Raw genomic sequence first — 23,651 nt, forward strand, 5'->3', positions numbered from 1 at the left:
GTAGAAGCAACTTTTATACAACGTTTATAGATACATATTTAAAGTCAAGCTTTATTGTTTTGGTGAAAGCTCTTATACAACGTTTGTAGACACTTCCTGACAGCTGCTTTGAAATTTAGTAGAGAGGAAACCTGAGAGGCGTTTGTTGCACTCTTTTATGACTCCTAAATAATCATTTTACAGCAAGCGGTGAAAAGCGTTTATAGCACTTTTCAATGACTCCTTAACAACCGGATAGAAGCAACTTTTATACAACGTTTATAGATACATATTTAAAGTCAAGCTTTATTGTTTTGGTGAAAGCTCTTATACAACGTTTGTAGACACTTCCTGACAGCTGCTTTGAAATTTAGTAGAGAGGAAACCTGAGAGGCGTTTGTTGCACTCTTTTATGACTCCTAAATAATCACTGTACAGCAAGCGGTGAAAAGCGTTTATAGCACTTTTCAATGACTCCTTAACAACCGGATAGAAGCAACTTTTATACAACGTTTATAGATACATATTTAAACTCAAGCTTTATTGTTTTGGTGAAAGCTCTAATACAACGTTTGTAGACACCTCCTAACAGCTGCTTCGAAATGTATTAGAGATTGAACCTGAGAGGCGTTTGTTACACTCTTTTATGACTCCTAAATAATCACTATACAGGAAGCGGTGAAAAGCGTTTATAGCACTTTTTAATGACTCCTTAATAACCGTTGTGTAAGTACTCACAATATTCACAGATTAAAATTAGTTTAACAATTGTCGTGGTACGCCAAAATAATTGCTTGTACAGTTTTTATTAATTTAATTTATTTGTGCACATTGAAAAAATATGTAATTATGCCATAATACACATTCTGTGATCATGGAGGAAGTAGTAACTAGCATCGGTTTAATCTTTGATTGATATTCTTTCGATTAATCTCCCTAATAATTAATTGAGAGAATTTATCTAGAAATGTTATCGTTGATTATATGATATATGTCTTAAATTAATGTTTGCATTTATTAATAACACCTATATATAATTTACCTCTACTCCACCGAAGGTTTCTCGAAGCAAGATTCGAACTCATGATCCCGGATTGCCAGCCGCTTCTGTTTCCATCTGCTCTATTCTTGAATACATATTTTGATCATATGAGAGAAGTATATCAAGCTCATCTTGAGTGACTTCTCTTGCAGTCGAATAATCATTGCCTTATGGTTATATAAACATGCCTATCACTTGTGCTATTTTTAGCAACGAAATTGTGGTTGGTCGAACGTAAACAATCATTTAAGAGTGCTTCAAGCAGTTTTTGAAGCTTTTAACCAAATGGCAATACAACTACATGCTTGTACAACTGTGGAAGCTATTATTCAACGTTTGATCAACTCAGGTGTTGTATAAGAGCTCCCAATGGTTTGTTTTGATGCGTTTATTCCACATCCTATATGGCTCCTGTCAAACAGTTTAACCGAACGTAAACAATCATTTAAGAGTGCTCCAAGCAGTTTTTGAAGCTTTAAACCAAATGGCAATACAACTACATGCTTGTACAACTCTGGAAGCTATTATTCAACGTTTGATCAACTCAGGTGTTGTATAAGAGCTCCCAATGGTTTGTTTTGATGCGTTTATTCCACATCCTATATGGCTCCTGTCAAACAGTTTAACGGAACGTAAACAATCATTTAAGAGTGCTCCAAGCAACTTTTGAAGCTTCTAACCAATTGGCAATACAACTACATTCTTGTTCAACTCTGGAAGCTATTATTCAACGTTTGATCAACTCAGGTGTTGTATAAGAGCTCCCAATGGTTTGTTTTGATGTGTTTATTCCACATCCTATATGGCTCCTGTCAAACAGTTTAACCGAACGTAAACAATCATTTAAGAGTGCTCCAAGCAGTTTTTGAAGCTTTTAACCAAATGGCAATACAACTACATGCTTGTACAACTCTGGAAGCTATTATTCAACGTTTGATCAACTCAGGTGTTGTATAAGAGCTCCCAATGGTTTGTTTTGATGCGTTTATTCCACATCCTATATGGCTCCTGTCAAACAGTTTAACGGAACGTAAACAATCATTTAAGAGTGCTCCAAGCAACTTTTGAAGCTTCTAACCAATTGGCAATACAACTACATTCTTGTTCAACTCTGGAAGCTATTATTCAACGTTTGATCAACTCAGGTGTTGTATAAGAGCTCCCAATGGTTTGTTTTGATGTGTTTATTCCACATCCTATATGGCTCCTGTCAAACAGTTTAACCGAACGTAAACAATCATTTAAGAGTGCTCCAAGCAGTTTTTGAAGCTTTTAACCAAATGGCAATACAACTACATGCTTGTACAACTCTGGAAGCTATTATTCAACGTTTGATCAACTCAGGTGTTGTATAAGAGTTCCCAATGGTTTGTTTTGATGCGTTTATTCCACATCCTATATGGCTCCTGTCAAACAGTTTAACGGAACGTAAACAATCATTTAAGAGTGCTCCAAGCAACTTTTGAAGCTTCTAACCAATTGGCAATACAACTACATTCTTGTTCAACTCTGGAAGCTATTATTCAACGTTTGATCAACTCAGGTGTTGTATAAGAGCTCCCAATGGTTTGTTTTGATGTGTTTATTCCACATCCTATATGGCTCCTGTCAAACAGTTTAACCGAACGTAAACAATCATTTAAGAGTGCTCCAAGCAGCTTTTGAAGCTTCTAACCAAAAAGGCAATACAACTACATTCTTGTTCAACTCTGGAAGCTATTATTCAACGTTTGATCAACTCAGGTGTTGTATAAGAGCTCCCAATGGTTTGTTTTGATGCGTTTATTCCACATCCTATATGGCTCCTGTCAAACAGTTTAACCGAACGTAAACAATCATTTAAGAGTGCTCCAAGCAACTTTTGAAGCTTCTAACCAAAAAGGCAATACAACTACATTATTGTTCAACTCTGGAAGCTATTATTCAACGTTTGATCAACTCAGGTGTTGTATAAGAGCTCCCAATGGTTTGTTTTGATGTGTTTATTCCACATCCTATATGGCTCCTGTCAAACAGTTTAACCGAACGTAAACAATCATTTAAGAGTGCTCCAAGCAGTTTTTGAAGCTTTTAACCAAATGGCAATACAACTACATGCTTGTACAACTATGGAAGCTATTATTCAACGTTTGATCAACTCAGGTGTTGTATAAGAGCTCCCAATGGTTTGTTTTGATGTGTTTATTCCACATCCTATATGGCTCCTGTCAAACAGTTTAACTAAGGTGCTATAAAAGTTATCGTAGGTCTTATAAAGCATATAGTTAAACCGAACGTAAACAATCATTTAAGAGTGCTCCAACAGCTTTTAAAACTTTTAATCAAATGGCAATACAACTACACTCTTGTTCAACTCTGGAAGCTATTATTCAACGTTTGATCAACTCAGGTGTTTTATAAGAGCTCTCAATTGTTTGTTGGGTAGAGTATCCAATGTTCTCAGAAGGGAAAAGTCTGTCCCCAAAACATCTGCTATGGCATTGTTGGACGTTAAAAAAGCGTTTGATAATGTCTGGCATGATGTTCTCGTTTACAAATTACAACGATGCGGTCTTCCAATCTTCTCAGACAGGAGATTACAAGTCTGTCTAAATGGCGTCACTTCAACATTCGTGCGAGCATTCCGTAAGGAAGTATCCTTGGGCCCATCCTGTTCAACTTGTTCACCTCCGACATTCTGGCTCTCCCTGATGGTGGTTCGTTGTCTCTGTTTGTAGTTGACACATCCATCGTCTATCATCCATCGGGTGATCGGAGCTACACCTGCCACAAGCTTCAGAGATCAATGCGGTGAATACCCAAGTCATCATTTTTCCACATTCCCACTCATCAAGACCTGTTCCGCCTGGAAATAATAAAATCTGCTTAAACGCCTCTGTAGTAGAATGGTACAAAGAGGTTGTGTACCCCGAACTAACACTATGGAGCACATTGGCATAACTACCAAGTGAAACATTTTGATAAGATCATCAAATCTGCTTAACAACAGGAAATCCACTTTGTCCCTGAAAATAAGCTTGCTTTCTACAAACAAATAATCCTACCTGTAATGGAGTGTAGTATGCCAATCTGGGAGAGTTGTTATTAATGCCATCACCTCAAACTTCAAAGGATTCAAATAAAAATCCTTGTTCTCCCAAGATAGGCCCTTTTATAGTGTTTCATTTCAGTTGTCCCATCAACCGTCCATTCACCTTTCGAGGTTCATGGCACTTGCACGCCACCGCAGTGCTTCCTCTACGTTTATTCATCGATGCAACGGCGACGGAGATTAAAACGACAATTCATCCCCATGTACTTCCTCCCAATTCCACGTCCAACCTGTAGTCCTTAACCTCGAGTAAGCCGCGAGTAGTCGGCCCCCGTTCTACTAACTTTAGTTATAAGAAATATTGTTAATATATATCGAATTACGGATCCGTAAAGCTAACGCAATTTAGCCTTGACAAATAAATGAATTTATAAAAAAAACATAAAATCCTCAGGATGAGCATGAGCATAATTGACCGCCCACTGTTGCTACTCTGTTATTGCCAGATCAGCTGTAATTACACAGAAAACGAATGGACGATGCTTGGGACTATAATTCATCCACAATGTGTAAAAACTGGTGATCTCAAACTAGGCAATAGCAGCGTCGGCGGCGCTCGAACGTAGGTTAAGAAAGGAATGGGTAGGACGTGACACTCGCTTTGATGGAAGCCGAGGAGTTCTCTGCACTTCGACGAGGAATCACTGGGATGTTTGGTAAGCGGGTTGGGTTTGTAGCAGTGTTCGTTTTGGTAAACGATAAGTTGAATTGATGCCCTACCCACGGTCTTCTGCTCAGTAAGCAAACACGTTTGCCACTGGTAATCTCTGCCACTCCATCGAGTTGCTGTTATTACCATGTAGTCATATTAAGAAATAAAACGATTTGACGAATCTTGAATGTGGATGGGCCTGATATTAGACTCAGAATGTTCTGCTCAGTAAGCAAAAACGGTCGGTCTGAGGCCACCGAGCCCCTCATTTCACAACATACCGTTACTCGAGTTATTTTAACGATTTAAATCCGACACCGACGAAGTTTCGCAAAATACACGATAAACAAGCGATTTGACCATAAATCTCTTTAATATTAAAGGACCTGGTACCGCGTTTTTCTGCTCAGTAAGCAAGCCACTGCAACCGATGATCTTTGAAATCCGAAAACTATGAAAAAGTACTTGGGCCTTAATTAAGTTCCAATTTCACGCGATGTTCAATGTTTCGATTTGCTCCTTACGCATTGTTCAGGCTATCATAACAAGCTATGACCGAAGTGACTATTGTTTATGCCCTGGTTAAACAAGCTATTCAAATGAAATTACGTTCTCGAAAGCAGTCAATAATGTATCTCATTTGCGTCCCCATACATTCATTTGCAGTCGGGTTATTCGTGAAAGAGAAAATCGATGAAGAGAATCGATCAACAATGATAGGCCCTTAGCGCCGCCGGGATTTTCTGCCTCCCTAACGATCCACGAAAATGATGATCCTAAAAAGTCCAGCGGGGAACTCAAAATGTTGAGATCTATCGCCTGGCTGGAATTCAGATACTGGAAGAACGGATAATGTTCATCCCTGAAAGGTTCATAGACACCTGTCTCAGGTCATATCACCAGACCATTAGGGATCTAAGTTATATTTAGATAGGTAGGTTATCTTTTTTTTTTAAATTCAAGCCAAATATGCTCCCAAGAATGTAAACTAGTTGAAAGTTCCGACTGATGAAAATGATCTATTATTAATCCGAATCCAAAGACTAACTAAACAAAGATATAACAACATTTCCGATATTTTGTTAATGGAAAATGTATAGTTATTGAAGAATTCATAAAATGTTCAATTCATTATCGTTGAAATAACCTGGGTGGACCAAGTCTCCTCCGAATCAAGTATCCCAACCCTCCTATACCCCCTATAATATAATGCTGTCTGCATTTGTAGGCAAACAGTTAGCAATATGAAATATTGGATGCACCATTTTCAAGCAAATTAATCAAAATTTGCCCTACTGGCATCCGTCATCAGCAAAGTATGAGGAAATGGCTCTAATGTTGGCTTATGGATCTAAGATTAGGCCCATCACTAAAAATCTGCTATTTATCAATTTTATCTAGATGAACGCGTCATTGTAACGGTACTAATGGATACTTTTGGTCGCTATTGAAAATTTAGTCGATTGATGATTTTTTGTATGGGCCCAAATTAGGGACATTTAAGCCGACATTACATCCATTTCCCCTATATCATTCGCGTTGCTCCAATTTCTTTCACGGTTTCAAGTGACTTTCTCTAGTAAAACAACAACTTTGTACAACTTTATTCACTACGTATACTCGAAATCGCTGCGCTACCGTCTTTCCAGCGTTAGCATGCAACCATTCGCGATGTTCAGTATGATGCCGTACTTGATCCGAATCTGGTCCATAGTGAGTGAAGTCCTCAGACGATATTTTCTCAACATATGGACGACTACGATTTTCAGCGATAACCACGCATAGCGCATTCCGACGCAATTCCGTGGGCCTCCGCTGAACGGAAGAAAGGCGTAGGGATGTCGCTTAGCCGCATTTTCTGGAAGAAAGTTGTCCGGATCGAACTTGTCGGCGTTTGGACCCCATATTTTCGGGTCCCGGTGGATTTGATAGACGCCCATGATTACGGTACAGTTGGCCGGAATGGTGTATTTATCTGGAAGATCGTGAAAATAAGATAATAAGATACTTGTTCTGAGCAATTGAACGAGCCACTCACCGTCCAACTTGATGTCAGCTGTCGTTACCCGAGCCAGTATGGCACCGACGGGGAACAGTCTCATCGTCTCTTTGCATACCATTTCCAGGTAGGTAAGGTGTGCGGCATCTTCAGCCGAAACTATTTGATCTTCCCCCGGACAGACTTCTACGATCTCCTGATAGCACCGCTCCTGCACTTCCGGGAACATTGCCAACATGAGCAAGATGAAGCTAGTCGTTTTGGCCGTTGTGTCATTACCCGCGAACAGAATCATATCAATTTGCTGAAAGATGTCTTCCCTGGACACTTGATCGCCCTCTCGCATCAGTTGCAGAAGACGGTCGATGAAAATTTGCGGTTTTTTGGTACCGATGTCTTCATTTGTGAGATTATCGTTGGACTTGGTCAACTGTTCTTCAAAATTTATCGCTCGTATCAATTTCATAATGATTGTATCGTGATAGGTTTTAAGAATTTCTTGCTCTCTTTTGTACGATTTTGTCATGCGGTAGATGAATTCCGGGTACTTCCACACTGTGAAGAACCTCGCTACCATAAGCTTTATGTATGCTTCCAGCAGATCCAGGGAGCGTTCTCCATCCGGAGAGACTTGCATGTGGAAGTCACATCCAAATGCGGTTGCTAAAAACACAAAAGGTTAAAATCTTCGCTTGTTTTTAGAACAACTCAACTAACCATAGATTTGATCTAGAGTGAACTTGCAAATGTCTCGGGTGAAGTTGCGTTCTGGTTTCCCAACGTGCTGCTCAAGCAATCCAGTCAGGATGGCACATTTCTCGTTAAAGATCGGAATGAAATTGTTGAGAATGACAGGTCCGAACGAAGGATTCAGAGCTTTCCTTTGTCCCCTCCACAAGTGAGCTACAATTAGAGTGGAATGTATTGGCTAAGCATGTACAGAAGCCAGTTTAAAATAAAGCTCGACTTACCGGGTGCACTTATCATCGTTCGGGAAACCCGTAGAAATGAGTACTGAATGGATTTATCAAGGCAGTTCTGAGAATGCAGAAGCACCTGGAGCTGTTCGGGATCGAAAATGGTCACATGGGGCAAAGGTCCCATGTAGATACACACCGGAGAGGGGAAGCTTCCGAAATACTGGAGTGTGTTAGCGATTACTCCTGAAAAAAAATAAAATTTGATGAGTATTGACTGTGTTATGGAATGGATTTACTGATTGATTTATTTACTTCGGAATTATTTAAATTTTTTAGCGGTTTATAAACATTATCAGGTTTTCCTTAGTAATTCTCATACAAATCTTCATCGACATTGCGACATCGCAAATCGCAATCATCTTACGGTTCTTTCGCAGACAGGCCATGATCATCAAGTGGAATGGAATACTGTGTACAGCAACGGACTCCCAGACTGCTGTTGCACTTTCCGATAACCGGTCTAAATTCCATGGTTGGTATTCTAATTTGTTCATACAAATTGCTCATTTGTTAATAACTTTTCACTCAGCTCGTGAAACTTGGTTCTGAGAATGCAGAACCAATTCAATGATATTTTTCAGTGAAAGTCCGAAAACAGCAGTGTTTGTTTCTGTTGAGAACAGCTTTTCACCTAAATGAAAATCTACTGTGTTTTGACCAACTCCATCAACCTCGAACTCTTTTTTATCGGTTGCTTCAAGAAAAACCATCAGTGAGTGCAATGCTATTTACAAATGAGTAAACTCCTACCTTGTATGTAGTCCGCGTTGTCTAGCCGTTTACCAGCCAAACACAAGCAGACATATGTTCGTGTGTAACAAATGGCCAGCTGGCCTACACTACATGACAAGGGAGTGTCACAAAGGGTGACTCTTCCCCCAGAGGCTGTTGAGGCTTTATTTTTGGGGCCACTCATCTTTAGGGTCGGCACGCACCCTTACCCTTGGCCTATGGATCTAAGATTGGGCCCATCGCTAAAAATCTTTTTTTTCCTTGATTTGTTTTCCATCGATCTTGTTTTCCGTGCTGAGCACCTATGCTACCGACGCCAGTTGCCTTCCTGGACCCTACCTATCGACCCATCAACTCATGAACCGGGGGCCAACGGTTTTACTTCCCTTCCGAAGGAAGGCGTGATCAGAGATGTTATGCCTCAGAACATCCCGACGGCGCCGACTGGGACTGAACCCAGGCCTGCTGGGGTGAGAGCAGGCTTCCAAATAGTACAGCCTCCTCGCGACAGTTGGTTTATACCTGAATTGACTGTTGCTTTGTGTGCTTTACTGCCGCTTGCTACCGTACGTTCAGCTCTGAATTCGAAGTGTATTGGCAACAGCACACGCACGAACGAATGGAAGCTGTATTAGAACAGTCGCATCTATACCCGCTTTGCTAAAATCATCGTGCTTGGAACGTAGTGAACCGAATGGGCTGTATTTATACATTTCTTTATGACCAGGTTCTCAATGTTTCTGTCGTCATAACAGCCTTCACAAACCGACGACATCCCTCAGCTTACCCAAGTGGCTGTCACGAAAAGGCTGTCACGAGACATTATATACAATTCTCGATTACTTTTTCGAAGGGACGTATCAGCTTTTGTAAACAATGCATTTGATCGTCGATTTGACGTAACTGGTAGCTCTCCCAAGAATACTAACAACACTATCAGGTAGGAGACAAGTTTCCCTATCTGTGGGTAGTGTTAGAATGCGTCGACGAGCTACCAGTTACGTAAAATCGACGATCAAATGCATTGTTTACAAAAGCTGATACGTCCCTTCGAAAAAGTAATCGAGAATTGATATACGGCAGTGGAGTATGGAAGAAACCCAGAATAATGATCCCGAACAGATATGTCGGCCCGATGTCGGATCAATGTAAGGTCAATTTATGGTCGACGTCTGGCAAATGTCGGGTCGATGTCGGGTCAATTTTGTGTTTATGTCGGGTCAATGTCGGGCCAACATCGGGTTGGGGTTTGGTAGAAGTCAGGTTGGTGTCGGGTAGGCTTATATTTTTCGCCGGAGACCGCGCGTTTTAAAAAAATATCGGATGAAAATTTTGCAATGGGCAGCACGAACGTGATAGCAACCGAACGAGCTCCGGCGCCACACTGGTACGATATCGCCACTGCGCAAAGTTGCCACCAGAGATGCCAGATTTATTTCTATGCAATTCCGTAGACTTGTTCATATCTACGGATTTCTACGGATTTTTTTAGTCGGAGGTGATATTTGTTTTTAGTTTACGTTCAATGATAAATCGATGAAAGAACTTTTGAAAAACTAGGGACAGCCCTTTGGGTTGTACGCAATGGTGACGTAGGACTACGTGGTCTTATATAATAAATGTTATTTGCAGGAATTTGTTTTTTTGTGTAGGAATAGGAATTTTAGCGGGGTTCTCTCTGTTCATGCTTTTTAGTATGACTATGATTGCCCTGAAAAGAAGCCTTTGATATGAATTTTAGTTGGGACATGTTCAGAAACTTAACTCTTTTGGAAAATCTTGGTGGCCCTGAAAAGGGCCGATGGTAGTACAGGCATGAATACCATGATACTGTTGCACCTGTAGTTTTTGGCATACTTTCACTGATTGCTTCCCGGGGATCCTTGGTCAGCCATAGCAAGATGTGCGCGTGAGGACTTCCACGGGGCTGAAATTCAATCGTGTCAACCAGCATACTGGATCATCATTGACCAGAGTTGCTCTTTGTAGTGCAGTCAATTCCTGGATAGGATCTGTTAAGTCATTGCCATTGTGTCCTTCTGACAATCGATGTAGGAGATTCAAAAAATGGGGCCACTTTATCTCATTTGCACTGAGTGTGAGGAACATCGTAGGCTTTCCCAATTGTCGCATCATGGTGAACAAATTTCTCTTCCTTTGTTGCCAATTCTGTACTGAAATCGGTATTGATTTGAGGAAGGATAGATTTCGCTCAATGCACTGCTCGATGAATAAGGCGGTCCTTAAGGTTGACACGTGTAAAGTTTGCGGTCCCCGTGCACTTAAAAGTGAATTGCAAGCCTTCGGAAACTCTAAGGCGATGAACTTTCATTGTCATATACAACAAATATTGTGGTTTGGCCACATGCCTGTCTTGACGACGAGTTTCACTGGATGCCATCATGAAATATGTCACCCGAACCCCTGACTTGAATTTCCCTACATGGCCGAGACATATGGCAGGCAAAGCTATCTCTTCACCGTGCTCGTCATAAATTAATGACAGAGGAACCCTGTTTTGCGCGGGAGCGATCTCCAGGCATTTGTCCTCATTCCAAAGGAGCGTTTCATCGGTGCTCAAGCAGCAATTCTGTCTCATTATCCACGGCAATGGTTTCCAGCTCAATTTGAGGATCCACTGCAGGGGTTTCAAGACCATCTATGGCAATCTGATCAATTGTGATCCTGTAGCGGTGTTACAGTGAGGTGCCATTTGATGAACACGTTGAAGGCCTGATCATCATCGAGCTGACGGGGCGTCTCTCTTACACAACGCAAACGGTAGAACAACATTCGAGCAAAAAGAAGATTATCAAAAAACTATCATATGACATATGTGATTTCGTTCTAATTCCTCAATTTGGTGTAAATTAAACCATTTCTGATCAAAATTTTGTATTACTATGACATCGTTGCTTGTTATTTTCAGAATTCACACAAGCACACCATCAGCAGCTCTTATTACGAGAAAAATTAAAATACATATATTCGTGATGCCCTTGGGCGACAGTGTCGTATGACAGATAATCGAGCAAGAAAACGGTTGACAAGTTGCATAGGTGTATTTTACTTTATGCTTCTTTCCCTTCAGAATCAGATTATGCTCTAGATTGTAAAATTCGATACTGAAGGGAGACGTACACTGAAGAGAAAAATCCGTAGAAACTGTACCGAATTCCGTAGATGTTGCCTACGGATCCGTATTTCCGCAAAAAATTGTAAAATCCGTAGATCTACGGAGATTTCCGTAGATCTGGCATCTCTGGTTGCCACACTGGTAGTGTAGTAGCAGTCTTACGACATACAAACAAAATTTCTAAGACAGCAGCAACGAATCGGCAGTTCGACGGACTGCTTGTTGTATGTACGAGGAACGTTACGAATGACCATCCGAGGCTGTCATAGCCGAACGAACAAAATACATGACTAAGAACGAGCTGTCGTGTACTGCACAAGACGGCAACGTTGCATGTCGTATAACAGCCTCACTGTGGGCTGTCGCTTATAGCTCAATCTCAAGGCTGTCGTAGGGAAAAGAAAGCGACAGCCGTTGGAATACTGTCATGAGGCGGTACTTTTGGTATGCCTGGGTGAGAGGTAATCTAGACGAACACGTCATTACGACGGTACTATTTAATGGATATTTTTGGTCGTTATTGAAAAATTTAGTCGATTGCTGAATTTATGTATGGGCCCAAATTAGAACCATTTAGGCCGAAATTACATCCGTTTCCCCTATTTACTTAAGTGTACATATATTCTCCACCCATTTCTTCAAGCTAATCTACCCAAGTAACATTGCAGGTTTTATCGAGGTTTTATAGCATTCTACAAGTCCAAATCAAGGTCTACAGGACCTTCATAAAACCAAAATTGTTACTTGGGTAATATGCTTTCTTCATTTTCTACTGTCTTCGTTGGGGCCCCTTCTTCGTTCCGCTACCACATTTGCTCCTATCTTCTCCTTCCTTTCATTCGACTTCGTTATGACGCTAAATTCTTTGCACCGTTTGTCGAGTCGTTCACGTACTCATCACGATTCCGCGACGCTCAAGGCTAGTCAAGACGGCGATGTACAAGGAATACTGTGTTACCTGACTTATAACGAATATACGTTGTATACGAGTACCCCAAATACAACGGTTAGTTCGTCTAATTTTACATTGCAAATACTATGCAAAATTAGACGAGTAATACAAGGTTAGAACATATATTTTGCCATTTATCCATACTTAACTGTGTCGCATGCGGATTTGAAATCGATGAACAAATGATGTGTGGGCACGTTGTATTCGCGGCATTTCTCAAGCTTTCTTTCAAATCGCGTAAATTTGGTCCGTGGTAGCGTGGGCACCCATGAATCCCGCCTTGTATTACCCCACAAACTCTTTTGCAAATGGCGGCGGCATAGAATTTGGGAGAGTACCTTGTAGGTGGCGCTTAGCAGTGTGATCGCGCGGTAGTTGCAGCAATCCAACTTGTCGCCCTTTTTGTAGATTGGGCATACGGCACCTTCTATCCACTCCTCCGGTAATATCCCCTCTTCCCAAATCTTGGCAATTACCCAGTGCAGCGCTCTAGCCAGTGCTTCTCCACCGTATTTTAATAGCTCACAAAATAAGAGTACTACTACTTAAAAGAGTACGTATGGTAACCCTAGGTACTAGTGCTCCAGTTTTAGTAAATCTTATTTGAAATATTGTTTCACGATAAGATTTACGGTGGTGAAGCACTGGCTAGAGCGCTGCACTGGGTAATTGCCAAGATTTGGGAGGAGGAGATATTACCGGAGGAGTGGATGGAAGGAGTCGTATGACAAATCTACAAAAAGGGCGACAAGTTGGATTGTTGCAACTACCGCGCCATCACACTGCTGAGCGCCGCCTACAAGGTAGTCTCCCAAAGTCGACCAAGAAGAAGGTGGCCTGCGGACCCTTCGCAGACTACGAGGCTGGCGAAGTGTGGCCATGGATCGAGTAGAGTGGAGACGACATCTTCGGACAGCAGAGGACAACAAGGCCTTAGGTAAGTAAGGAGGCAGTAATCTAACGACTGTGAGAAGCAACATCTATATCATCACTTCATTGCCTGAAGTGATGCAATTCGAGGAGATAATATGAACTGTTTTTCTTTCCTTTGCCGACAGTCGCCCACAAAATGATGCTGGATGGCTTAATTTTTAACTCTCCCATTTTTGCATAATTTTAGCAACTATACTCATACGAATGATTAGTATACATCAGTGCTGATGAACATTATTCCATCTACGCTCATATTAGCTGAAAACGAAGGCAACCTTAAAAGATAAACCATTTGAATTTTGACATGACAATATTCTCATGATCATGGCAACCGCTGAGTTTCGAAGTTTCGATTCAACATTTGTTTTTATTCATTCGTGGATGGATGTTCATTATTGCCTGTGTTGTTGTCAATATCTATATTCGTCTTCATCTTGGTGGGGATGATTCTGAGTATTGCCAGTTCAGAGAAAATTAGCATTTGGCGTCAGATTTGACAACCGAAATTGACAATCGTCACTGACAGCTGCTTTTGGGATTTTCGAACACTGAACCAAAATCGTTTCTTGAAGACCGAGTTGAAGACCTTGTTCGCATGACAATACATAATATATGAAAGGAAACATTCAAAACAACAATTCTGGTGGAAGTTCGCAAGATAAATTGAAAGAATCTTGAAATATTTGAATAGAAAAATGAATTAAAACTGCTTTTCAGCGCATTGGCAAAAGAAGATCCTCCAACCAACCTATGGACTACTACACTATTTCATTTCATGAGGACACCGTCTCCACAATTATTTAGTAGATTCTAGGGTTACATGTGGTTCAAATATAGCCTGATTGATACAATTGATAATCCAGCGGATCGGGTCGATTGCATCAAGAGGGATCGATCTGTCTTCAACCGAGGCTTCGAAGAATGATAGTTACCCAGACAACCAGAATGTACGTATATTCAAAGTTGTTTTCGTGATATACAAACAAACAATTCGTATAGAATGTAAAGAAATGGCTTATACGTACAAATGGGGAGACCATATACGTGCATATTTTCGATTATTTTTAAACGAGTTGATTTAACATCATATACGATTTAATTTGTAATAACAAATTCATTTTGAAAAGTCTTACGATGTAATCCGATTTAATTTGTGATATCGTACGACGGAAAAATGAGTCATCGCATATAATTCGGAAAGTTGCATTATATGCGATTTAACTTAAACATGATGCGAGGTATGTCATTCTTATATGCGATTTGGACTTAAACTGTAGCAATTTACGATACTGTCTGTAAATTGTTATACGAGTTCTGGGTATCTGGGTATTATCCAGTTGTGTTTATGTTTGACAGCTGCGGATGCTGCTTCTTCTTATTTGTGAAATGTTGATGCATACTAAGATATATGTGAATCAGCAATATCAAATGCAAAATGATTATTACCATTTCACATAAGTATAGCGCTATAGAAAGTGTTGTGTCGTTTTTCACAGTCAGATCGATGGAAAATTATTACCTCATGCTGAATTGATAATAATAATATCGAGGTTTTTCGCTTCGGATATTGACAGTATTGGGTTGGATACTCAATAGGGTGTCCCAATTCAAAATAACATTTTGTCTTGAAACCTGAGGGAAACGCTCCAAATGATAGCTTAGAGTGTTACAAACAAATTTTTGTATGACGGCAACTCTGGGAAATGTTGTTTAGAGGTTACACGTTTGAGTTTTTTTTTTCAATTCTTTAAAAGCTAGTGTAACCTATCCCTTTTTTAATTCTTGAACGATGACTATTTAGGTATATTATGCAACTTAATTATCAAAACTAGGTATAATACATAATGTTATTATCAATCTAATTATCAATCAATTTTATGATCACAACTTTGTCGAAATAAGTATGGTGCTATGTTGAAATCTCGTTGGTATATTTATGATTGGCGGAAGGGGTAGGAAAACACGTTTTGCATTTTTAAATACTTCATATATTCTCAGTATAAGGTTATGTTTATAAACATAATAATCCTAATTATTATTTATTATCGACCCAAGGATCGTGGATTTGAAATTGAAATGCTCATTCTGCACATTGAAAAATTCACGAGGCTCCCAAAATAAGTTTTATCAAGGTTTCAAAGTTTTCTATAAGTCTAAACCATGGCCTACTAAACCGTCATAGAACCCAAATTATTACTTTGGTTTGGAACCTGGAAAACTATAAAACTTTAACACGTCAATTTTTTTTCAAGATACGGTATATTGAAAAATTATGGAACTTCTAATTGAAAAAAATCATGCTTGGGGCGCCTTTTAAGATTACCGATCCTGACTTAAGAAAACTTGACCGCATCGACATACCATTATTAATCCTCAAATTGCAGAAAATAGGGATGGAGCGTGAACTTTTGAATTGACTTCAATCATACCTAACACATCGTAAACAAATAGTCCGTTTTCAAAATAAACTTTCAGAACCAATTTCAGTCACCTCTGGGGTACCCCAGGGTTTTTATTTAGGCCCACTTCTTTTTATTTTGTATACAAACGACATTTCATACATACTTAAAAATAAAACTGCTTGTATAGGGGGCGACCCCGGCGTAGTGGTTAGTATCCATACATTTCACGCCAAAGTCACGAGTTCAAATCTCACCCCCGGAAAAGTCACGAATGACCCAAGAGCGTTAAAGTGACTATAATAATAATAATAATAAAAAAAAAAAAACTGCTTGTATATGCAGACGACATGAAGCTATTCATGGAAATAAGTAATTCTAGCGATGCAGAAGAATTCCAGAATGAAATCTATATATTCAACACCTGGTGTAGTAAAAGTCTACTTCAACTGAACGTAAAAAAATTTACCGCAATACCATTTAGCAGAAAAATTGAAACAACACATACTGAAATATCATTAGGCAACCAAATAGTAGAAAAATGCAAAATTGTAAGAGATCTAGGCGTAATCCTAGACTCCAAACTAACTTTTGTAGAACATTATAATACCACAGACAAACAGACGTAACTCTTCATTGTGTATCTTCGTTCATGCATTTAACGGTTGATTTGAATATTATCAGTTCCGCGAACTACTGGCATCGGATCACTTTGACGTTTCTATATATTCCATAGAACTTTTATGCAATATTGTTTACGAGTTAACGAGCAAGCTTGTTTTCCGCGAGAAGCCAGAGAGATGTCGTTACTGAGGTTATATGTTTTGAGGTACTATGTTTTCAAGAACAAGTTTTTCAAAGAGTTACGTCTGTTTGTCTGTGATAATACTATCATTAGTATAGCAAACAGGATGCTAGGTTTCATTAAAAGGTTCAGTCATAATTTCGAAGACCCATACACTATTAAGCTATTAAATACCACATGTAAGACCAATTCTGGAATACTGCCACCTATTATGGAATCCATACCTTACATAAACGAAGAATGCATACAATCTGTCCAAACACAATTCATTTTATATGCTTTACGTAAATTGAATTCGATTGCATTTCCATTACCATCTTATCAAACGCGCTGCATGCTCATCAACATACAAACACTTAAGGAGCGCCGATTTGCAATGCTTTTCTTCATCAACGACATCATTTCACTGCGCACAGATTCGGCAGAAATTCTCGCACAATTAAACTTTTACACGCCTTTTTGTCATCTTAGAACATGGAATTTATTTTCTGAAAAATCTTGCAGAACAAACTATGCAAAAAATAGCCCAAGCAATCGAATGATGCTACAGTATAATTTGCATTGTGGACCTATTGACATAACTATGTCCAAATGGCAAATAAAAACTAAGCTAAAACAGAATATAAATAATGTATAGAATTTCAGTTTCTGGTGATGATGATGATGATGATGATGGTCCCACCTCTTACCCCTACAAAGGTTTGAGCTGGACGAGTTATCTCTAAGATATCTAAATATAAACATTTTAACCAGGTTTGCAAACGAAATCGAGCTGGTTACAATTGACGGATTTCACGCCAACTCGTCTTCGGAGTTGGCAGCACCCTCTCAGAACCTTATGAAACTTTGTGGGTGTGGAGACTTAGCAATTTTAAGCAACTTTGAGTACTTATTTTTTTCAAAATTTATCTCGCCTAACATTTGATAAGGGTCAAATTTTTTGTCGATTTTTTTTTTCAAATGGATATAGCTTAAAAATGACAAGCCCTACAAAATAGTGATGTATGGCGAACTTTTAGCAAATAATCTGAAATTTTATAAAAAAATTTAAATAAATTAAAAAATTGGTTTCTACACTCTAAAAAAATATATTTAAAAATTAAAAGTCATTTTCCCAAAAATGGTACCCCTCAGATTTGCTTGATATTTTTTCTCATGAAAGGCAATATAATTACCTAACTTTTCTTCATACATCGCAAAGTGGGCGCTTTTAAGGAAAAAAAGTTGTTCGAACAACAACTTTTTCATGTTAATTTTTTTTTAGCGTGTTTCACTCAAAGTCGAATAGTAATACGCGCACAACCTTATTAAAATCCGTTGAAACTTAATGAGCATAAAGATTTTGACCTTTTGATAATCTGGGCGTGCTTAAAACAAAAATCTAGCCTAACATTTGAAAGGGCCTAATACAGAGGATTTTCCTGCATTTCGAATGGTGTTTTAATAAATGAAAACTCTAGTGTTTTTGTTTAGTGCATAATTTATTTTCCTATAATTCTCCATACATAATTTGAGTTTTTCATTGATTATTAGTCTATCGGAAACAGAGTGAAATTTTTCGGAGTTTCCTTTGAATGTGAAAATCGCTTAGTAGAAATTATGTTTTGAGAAATAGGTACAAAACAATGAAATTTTTGTGTACCAGGTATAGTTTTTACATGACTGAACAGCTCCTTGAGTTCATCGGACATCTTTGTGTATTGATCATTTGATATGAAGCAGAACTTCAATTTTGTTATGCTTGTATCTGTTTGTTTAACTGCCCAGTCATACAGTTCTTGTGGAGTTGTGATTGTGTTTCCATAATCTCGAGCAAGACTTGCTCTCTTTGCCATTCGTTTGAGAGTTCCTCCAATTGCGTCACATGGGCCTTTCCCATTAATACTTCTATACTTCTGAAATAATAATAAAGCTTAAATTTTCCAACTTGTTTTCTTTTATGTAGTAAATTTCGAAAGGATGTATCGTAGCTTGATTATTGTTCCAATGATACCCCTGTGCTGAGTTTTGAATAATAAATGAATAATTTTCAGAAAAGTCGCAAATCACTAAAATTTCACCGTTTTGAAGAGAATTTTTTTTATTACTTAGGTAAGATGATTGCTCTTTATGAAAAAAATCATGGGTTATGAGCTTTTCAACTTTTTCCGTCAAATATTGAACAAACTCATGAACCAAACCATGAACGGGGGTGTTTTGATAATAGGGGTAACTTTGGTAATGCAGCTAAGCCAAAAATTTATGACTTAAGGCACATCGTACGCAATATTTTGGATAGGAAACCGATGTTCCCTTCCAAAATAATGAATACGAAGAGCATTAAGTCATAACTTTTTGGATTAGCTGCATTATCAAAGTTACCTCCATTATCAAAGACATCCCCGTTTACGGTACATCGAAGCCGCATCTGAATTTTCCCCATGTTTGTGGAGCACGAGCTGCATAAACCGCATATCGTACAGTCGTGAAAATTTGATAGATTGTTCACCGAGGTTGGCCTACCAATCGATCAAATTTGTACGATAAGCGGTTCATCCAGCTCGTGCTCTAAAAAAATGTTGAAAATGAAGTTGTATCTTCGATGTACAATCCTTAAACCACACAGTTGAAACAGTTAAAGTTATTATTATTTACCTAGTGTATCATCAAATTCCTGATGTTCTGATTGCTGATGACTTGTTGATGGTTGCGGCTCTTCAAACTTCCGAGCATGGCTTGATTCTTTTCCATCCGATCGCCTCTTTTTCGGGAGAGGTGTCCTATTGTGCACTAAAATTCCACGACACGATTCACAAATACGCATTGTTACATCCAATTGATGATCAAAGCCCCATGAATGTATTTTCTCTATGAGACTTGATGATAAATTACGTAAATTATTGCGGCTGCAATTGGGATTGTTTATGTTGGCACTACATTGCACCCTTTTAATAATCAATTCAGCAGATTTTTCCATTGTTGTATATATAAACACTTTTTCGTTTCAACAACTATGCAGCACTACACTTTCAACAACTATGCACTACAGCAACTATGAGCATTGTTGTGATATCACCAAACTTAAATATTAGATTATGTCGGTAGAAACAGACTGCGGTGCTTTAAGTTTATACCTTATATCTCTCATGTGACTACCTGCGTTGTTATATAACTGCTATATAGCAGGTAACTTAACGATTATTTTAGGCATGCCTTAAATAATCGTTAAGTTACCTGCGCTATTATATGTATTCACTTGAGAGATGAGGTACAAACATATATGCATATTGCTTACTAATGGACACACCTAATACATAAAAATAAATGAATGATTATTTTTCTAATTAAATTAATCACAAATACATGAATTGAAATCTTTTCATGAATAAAACATACTAAGTGATTTTTACTTAGTTTACCTGTTGATTTGGAACAATTTGAGGGTGGTTTTATAGAAGTTGGATAGAGTGTATGCATATATTATAATACAATCCATCACAGGAAAGTGCAAACCATGCTGAGATGGCTGTTCCTCATTAGAACGTTTTGTTCTGAACTCTTATTGGACGATTTGCAGGTAACTTCTCTGTACCCTTTTCAAATGTTAGGCTAGATTTCGCCCAGATTATCGAAAAGTATACCCATAAAGTTTAATCGAATTTTAATAAGGTTGTGCGCGTATTACTATTCGACTTTGAGTGAAACACGCTAAAAAAAATTAACATGAAAAAGTTGTTGTTCGAACAACTTTTTTTCCTTAAAAGCGCCCACTTTGCGATGTATGAAGAAAAGTTAGGTAATTATATTGCCTTTCATGAGAAAAAATATCAAGCAAATCTGAGGGGTACCATTTTTGGGAAAATGACTTTTAATTTTTAAATATATTTTTTTAGAGTGTAGAAACCGATTTTTTATTTTATTTAAATTTTTTTATAAAATTTCAGATTATTTGCTAAAAGTTCGCCATACATCACTTTTTTGTAGGGCTTGTCATTTTTAAGCTATATCGATTTGAAAAAAAAATCGACAAAAAACTTTGACCCTTATCAAATGTTAGGCGAGATAAATTTTGAAAAAAATAAGTACGCAAAGTTGCTTAAAATTGCTAAGTCTCCACACCCACAAAGTTCCATAAGGTTCTGAGAGGGTGCTGCCAACCACTGGATGAGTTGGCGTGAAATCCGTCAATTACAGATATAAATGTCCTGTTAAATATGCTATAGGCATAAACCAAAAACATTCAAAGGTGTAACTAGTTATCAAGAGACCAAGAATAATCCTCGACAATGCTTTCATTTACACGTGAACTGATATTTACACGTTTGGATGATTAATCCAATTTCGGCAGAACATAATTTTGGATTGTCAAAACCAAATCCTCACTGGTGCGGATGTACAAATGTTGCGGTGTGGCATTAACTGGTCTTTTCCATGAACAAAAACCAGGGTTTGATCACACAACATGAAAGTATATACTGATTTAGTGCTGTTTAACGGTATTAAACCGTGAACTACATTTGGCAACCATTATTGGACAGATTTTTCCCCAATAGATAACAACTGCCTGAGTTTCGGTGATAAATCTTATATAGGAGCTTGGACCGATATTAGATCCCGTATAATCGCATGTTAATTAAATAGTTGTCACACCCACTGCATTTGTTGAATAAGCGACATAATAATTTAGTTTCACAACCGATTATCCAGAATAAAATTAGCATCCATCAATAACTTCCACTAATTTCGGTACGTTGGAGAATTTGTCTAGCACGGTGGTAATTCGAGAATCACTCACTAACATTTTAAGTTTAAAACTTTAGAACATTATCACTTCGCGTACTTTCCTCATACCTGGTCTAGCTCCGAAAAACTTATGGGCATGCCCAATCAGTGGCAGCTTTCTGGGGCCAGACATGTTAGCCAAAGTGGCATACATTTTCCTTCGGGTCCATCGCAGGTACACAAGCACCAGAATTGCACTTGCACATAAGTACGTGAAGAAGGAATTCCACCACATGGTTAATTTTCTTAGAAGGCACTCTTTCACTTTAGCTAGAAATTCAAACGAGTTCAGAACGGAAGCACGGCTCAAACGAAAGTGGTGCTATGATGATCCATAAAACAATATTTATTCCGATAACGGTGGATTTAGCATGAGAGCTAAACCCTTCAATCAAAGTTTCGGCATATGGCTGATTTCCTCGATTGAACGCACCGTGCGGTTCGAGGGTAGTAGCATTAAGTAAAACATCGTGCACTGTTTAACCCATTGAGTTCCTGGTGTTATATTAATAGGGAATTTAGAATCGTGTGCTCATGAAGAATACAATCGTTGTATCTATTTTTAGATAGATTTTAAGCTTTCAGTAATTTTGGAAGGAATCGTAAGACTTGTTTTCCCCGGCCGGATAATGGATTCTATTAGAGTTTGTGCAAAACTTAGACAGATCATAGCCATCGGAAGTCATTTCAAAGAATTACATAACATTAATTTGTATCACTTGAGTTAATTTGCTACAATGTATTGGACTGGTAATTTTTTTTGTACGAACATTTATTCAGGTAAAAGTTGCTGAAAAGTACTACCATTACATTTCTTGTAAGAACCCTATACATGGAATTGTAAAGTACTTCATACTTTCATTTGAACTATCCACCATTTGTTTGCACGTGGAAAAACTTATGCTTGGTAGCTAAATTTTTGCAAGAAATTGCCCATACTCTCCTTTATTGAATAAGATTAACGTATCCAACCAATGAACGATATATTTTAAAATATTTAAATTAATAAAGTTTGTTAGGATACTGATATGCCACCATTTGGACTGAAAGGGTCAATTTTTGCCGAAAGTAACTTCGTTCTTGTACCGGCTACTATCACCTCCCTACACCCTAGGTTGGCTATAAAAAAGAGTGTGCAATTATCATGATGTTCTCTACGTTGGTTAGCAAAGCATATCGTGCGCATACATAGCTAAACATAGCTTTTGCTGAAAGCAACAGCGGAAGGAAACATTTCGAAGAATTCAGGTTGGTGCATCGCATCATTCTAAGTTACTGTTTATAGGGTTATTTGGAGGAACCTAGATCTGAATTTTGATATTTATGAACGGGCTGATAACATTTCTAATGTAATTATCTTCCTCATATATTATTCATCTTGGACGTTACATCTCAGAAGGAAGCCTACACCTGTCCGCAACGTAGAGTTCTTTGAGTACTTCCCATTTTGTTAATTGAGATCCAAATTTGTACCATTTTTAAATTCGTATATTGTGTAGCAAGCACTCGGCATGTTTTTGCTTCATAGCAGCGCTTTTACTGACTAGGCCATCGATTCTTAACGTTTCCCTACCGTGCGGTCAAGCTCACTCAACATCGTTTCTTTCAATGTGCGTTCCGCTTAGTGGAGGTTAGTGAACTCCAGGTTGAGAATCGATGGACTAGGTCTGCTCCACATATGTTAATAGTTAATGTTTCGCTAATTCAACTGATTTGTATCAGAACAAAGTATTGTAAACGTTATAAGTTCTTTAGAATTGAGGAGTGGAATTCATTGCTTAAATTTCATCTTCGATTGCTGTGAAATTTTACCTTGTTAACAAGCTCTGGTGAGTTAAGGGGATTGTACCAGCTACTATCATAATTTAATAACAACGTTGAGGCTGGGATTGAAAACCTCACGCTGCATGCTTGAGTAAACCTATTGGTTTGCATATCTAATTATAAAGGAACGAGACGAACATGCAATGGGACGAAATTCGTAAACATTCGGAGCAACTAATGAAGAGCCTCAAACTAGTGTTTAAGTGTAAATAAACGAAAACAAGGTACCTTCCTCGATGTTAATGTTATGTTCAGACCAAAGCTCATGTAACGTGCAATGATAATTTAAACAAATAAAAACATCATCAAAACTGAATCGGGCATAAATCAATCTAAAAGTTTAAGGAGATTATTGTTTATATTCAG

General features: G+C 38.4%; 3 protein-coding genes across 3 annotated transcripts in view; all 3 read right to left on the reverse strand.

Annotated features, from left to right (window-relative positions):
* LOC135705201 (uncharacterized) overlaps positions 1-23,651 on the reverse strand; it is a 217,881-nt gene that overhangs the window by 86,919 nt on the left and 107,311 nt on the right. The window lies entirely within an intron of this gene.
* On the reverse strand, positions 6,399-21,696 carry LOC135705208 (cytochrome P450 4C1-like). The gene is made up of 5 exons (XM_065226818.1): positions 21,531-21,696; positions 7,735-7,926; positions 7,481-7,666; positions 6,803-7,426; positions 6,399-6,739 (listed from the first exon to the last, which is right to left on the reverse strand). Exons 1-5 carry the CDS (start codon positions 21,694-21,696, stop codon positions 6,399-6,401), a joined length of 1,509 nt encoding a protein of 502 aa, XP_065082890.1.
* Positions 13,735-23,651, reverse strand: part of LOC135705187 (uncharacterized) — a 351,007-nt gene continuing 341,090 nt past the window's right edge. Inside the window, exon 9 of the mRNA XM_065226783.1 lies at positions 13,735-13,744. The gene's annotated coding sequence lies outside the window, so the exon portion shown is untranslated. The remainder of the gene's footprint in view (positions 13,745-23,651) is intronic.

This window comes from Ochlerotatus camptorhynchus, unplaced genomic scaffold (assembly GCF_037179485.1).
Source record: "Ochlerotatus camptorhynchus isolate MF236.1 unplaced genomic scaffold, CSIRO-AGI_Acam_v1.1 ptg000261l, whole genome shotgun sequence".
NCBI lineage: Eukaryota > Metazoa > Arthropoda > Insecta > Diptera > Culicidae > Ochlerotatus > Ochlerotatus camptorhynchus.

What these genes read in the sequence shown, in the direction of transcription:
- LOC135705208 (XM_065226818.1), bottom strand. Translation starts at nt 21,696, where the DNA reads ATGTGGTGGAATTCCTTCTTCACGTACTTATGTGCAAGTGCAATTCTG. An exon ending in AACGATGATAAGTGCACCCG is followed by an intron (nt 7,667 to 7,734) that starts GTAAGTCGAGCT and finishes CTCTAATTGTAG; the next exon opens with CTCACTTGTGGAGGGGACAA. An exon ending in CACTCTAGATCAAATCTATG is followed by an intron (nt 7,427 to 7,480) that starts GTTAGTTGAGTT and finishes TTGTGTTTTTAG; the next exon opens with CAACCGCATTTGGATGTGAC.